This window comes from Canis aureus, chromosome 4 (genome assembly GCF_053574225.1).
Source record: "Canis aureus isolate CA01 chromosome 4, VMU_Caureus_v.1.0, whole genome shotgun sequence".
Classification (NCBI taxonomy): Eukaryota; Metazoa; Chordata; class Mammalia; order Carnivora; family Canidae; genus Canis; species Canis aureus.
Genome location: NC_135614.1, coordinates 36,386,998 through 36,390,655, shown reverse-complemented (window position 1 = coordinate 36,390,655; position 3,658 = coordinate 36,386,998). Strand labels below are relative to the sequence as shown.

Below are 3,658 nucleotides of genomic sequence, written 5' to 3'. Positions count from 1 at the left end.
TATGCGGAGTCCTGTGTGTCCTGGTAGTGAAATCACAGACCTGGGAGTGGCCTTGGGATCTCGGACATATATGACACCTAAACTACACGAATGGAGCTGTTACTACTAACATAACCAGAAGCCCACACCTGAGGTCTTACCTCCTGTGATACAACGACGAGCCATTTCCCAAATGATCAGGCCAAAGCTGTAGATGTCGGCCATTATGTAGGGCTGGAAATGGTTTTTATTCAAGCTCTCATCCAGCACTTCTGGAGCCATATAGCGTTTGGTACCCACCCGGGTATTCAGGGGCACGTCAACTTCATTTGTGTCGCTGAAACAGAAGACAGTGTTCAGGTTGAGGGCCAGGAACAAAATCGCTCATCTTACATTTTTGTCGCGTTTTGTAAGTCAGCCTCTTCCTCTGCATGTGCACACACACACACTCCACATAAATATATTAAAAAAATGAAATTAAAAAAAATCTACGTATTTACTTATCAACCAATCTACTATCTTCACATTCCCTTAACAGGAGTCCTTGGGACCAGATAAGATTTTAAAATTTAGCATTTTCTAGAGTTTAGAAAAGTAACAGATCCTGTAACTGTATGTTACACGTTATACAACACCCCGGGGTTAAGAGGGCCCGGGGCACCATTCAGAATCATTACTGTCCCCAGTGAAAATCTAAGTATGAATATTCATATTATCCTGGATAAAGACAATAAATACCTCACATCAGTTCAAGTTTTGCCACCAAACAAGTTTGTGCCTAAGAAAAAGGACGGTACTGAATATACAAAAAAGCAGTAGGTAATTATGTCCTGGAACAAGCGAATGTGAAAATAAATTGAGAGGAATCATTAGCTTTTTCTGTTCTCACGTGATAAACTCAGCCTCTGTGACATAGGATTACATTTTCTTTTTAGGTCCAACCAACTTAATTCTGTTGTAAGTAATGTTTACATAATCATACCGGCAATCAGTAACAAATGAGGTTTACTGGTTTTTCAATATTTGAACTAAATTTTAGAGTTAGAAGACATGAAAGCTTTGTTGCTTAGGCCCCCAATTCTGGTGGGTTCTGGAAACTACTCTGAAGCCGAGATTGATATAATGTAGTTTAGATTTTCTTTTTCTTTTTCTTTTTTTTTTTTTTTTAGATTTTATTTCTTTGCTCATGAGAGACACAGAGACAGAGGCAGAGACACAGGCAGAGGGAGAAGCAGGCTCCCTGCGGGGAGCCCGATGTGGGACTCGATCCCAATCCCAATCCCAGGTCTCCAGGATCACGCCCTGGGCTGAAGGCAGTGCTGAGCCACCCGGGCTGCCCATATTTTAGATTTTCTTAAAGAGTTCCTGATGAGTATTTGAGCCAACGAACACTACAAAGATACAGAACGACAGGGTCAGAGCACTGTAACAACTAGGGAAGATGATTTAAATGTTAATATTTGCTTTATTATAGACCTGTACTTTTATTTTATAACCTGAAATGAATTCTGAAATGTAAATTGGCTGCTGTATCTTAGAGTTGTAACAATATTAAACGTTTCAATGGTTTCCTAAAAATTTGATAATTCTGTTTAAAAAATATTGACAATTGGGATCCCTGGGTGGCGCAGCGGTTTGGCGCCTGCCTTTGGCCCAGGGCGCGATCCTGGAGACCCGGGATCGAATCCCACGTCGGGCTCCCGGTGCATGGAGCCTGCTTCTCCCTCTACCTGTGTCTCTGCCTCATTCTCTCTCTCTCTCTGTGACTATCACAAATAAATAAAAATTTAAAAAAAAAAAATATTGACAATTTCAAGCGGTGATTGAGAAGTGGCATGCCTGTGACCCTGTTTCTGGGAGTGTTTACTGACGCACGCTTCCCAAAGGGGTAGCTCGCAATTATGCTATACTTTAACACGCACACACTCTGTTCAGTCCCTTCTCTAGGAATCCACCACGAACAAATACTTACACAAGTAGCCAAGGATATTACATAATGGGTAAAATACAATTAAAGCATTTTTTAAAATAATGAAATAATAAAGTAGGGACTTAGTTGGGTCACAGATGAAATAAATTATAGTCTATCCACATAATGACGGAAAACTGCATCAATCTTGTTAAAGAGAATGAAGTAGACCTACGTAAATTACAACAGAATGATGTCTAAGACAATAAAAAGCAGGAAATCAAGAATTATGTGGAATAGGATGTAATTTTTATTAAAAAAAAAAAAACAAAAACCTAAAACAGAAAAACAAAGCACCAAGACAAAAAAACCCAACTATTGATATCACCAGTTAAGCCCAAATACGTGTTTGGGGTTGCGCTGTCCTGAATCCAAAGAGGCAAGTACCTGCGGAGAGTACAATGCCGCCAAGACAGCAGGCAGGGAACCGCTTACCTATTGAATTTAACAGCAAGACCCAGGTCAGCAATACAGCAACTTCCATTTCTCTTAATGAGGATGTTTTTGCTTTTTAGGTCTCGATGAGCAATTGCAGGCTTTCCTTGGGTGCCATAAATTTCTGTGTGGAGATGGCACAGACCACAGGCAGCTGAATAAGCCAACTTGAGCAGGGCTCTGGTGTCCAGCGTAGCGCATTTCAGGAAATCATAGAGAGATCCGTTTTCATGGTAATCAGTAATCAAATAGAGCTGAGTCCAGGAGCCTGTCCCTTTAATGTCTGCTGCTATGAAACCTGTTCAATTAACGAGTTTAAAGGGTTAGTTATCAGAGATGGTAGGAAGGAGAACGTCTGCTCATTCAGGATACTGAGAATAACTCAGGTATTGTGTATAGATAATAAAAAAAGTTAATTTTCCTAACAAAATCTCTCGAGTGTGTACCATCTTCCCTGCCATTTACAAAGACAGCTCCACACTTCCGCAGTATATTTAAAATGATCTTAACGATCAGCATGAGAAGGACCATCGCGTAACTAAGGGGAAGATCACAGGTCAGAAAATAACCTGAGGAAATATGATCCATCGACAGGATTCTCTAAGCATGAAGAACTTTAAGAAGAAATGTGGAAAAGGTCTCAGTTTCAAGTTGAAAGGTGGACACGTTAAAATAATAAAGTAAAACGTTCAACCAAGAGTGTGCTGCTACCTGAGCTAGCTCCCATTTGCCCACCAAGCCTTAGCGCAGGTGCCTCCCCAACTGGCTCCTTATCAGCAGGCCCGTGCTGTGGCCTCTTTCCCGTCAGGTCTGGGGGTGCTGGGCTGAATGGCGGGCACCCCCACCCCCAGCAATTCGTGGCTGCTTGGAACCTGTATGTGACCTGATATGGAAGAGGGTTTTTGCAGACACAACCGAGTTCAGGGGAGGTGGGCCCCGATTCAACGACCGGTATCCCTACAAGAAGAGGGGAGTGTGGACCTGTCTCCAAGCCAAGTAATGTCAGAAAGTGCTGGAAATCACCAGAAGCTGGGAAGAGGTAAGGAGGGGGCCTCTCCTAGAGCCTTGGTCCTGCTGACACCCTCGTTTTTTTTTTTTTTTTTTTTTTAATTTTTTTATTTATTTATGATAGTCACAGAGAGAGAGAGAGAGGCAGAGACAAGGCAGAGGGAGAAGCAGGCTCCATGCACCGGGAGCCCAACGTGGGATTCGATCCCGGGTCTCCAGGATCACGCCCTGGGCCAAAGGCAAGCGCCAAACCGCTGCGCCACCCAG

At 42.6% G+C, this 3,658-nt stretch overlaps 1 protein-coding gene across 2 annotated transcripts in view; it reads right to left on the bottom strand.

The window, feature by feature from the left end:
* The window catches only part of BMPR1A (bone morphogenetic protein receptor type 1A), a 140,725-nt gene that overhangs the window by 5,350 nt on the left and 131,717 nt on the right, over positions 1–3,658 (bottom strand). For both annotated transcript variants that reach the window (XM_077895268.1, XM_077895269.1), the window contains 2 exons: positions 2,384–2,681; positions 141–316 (listed from right to left, as the gene is read on the bottom strand). In XM_077895268.1, coding sequence (XP_077751394.1) covers positions 141–316; positions 2,384–2,681 — 474 coding nt within the window. The remainder of the gene's footprint in view (positions 1–140; positions 317–2,383; positions 2,682–3,658) is intronic.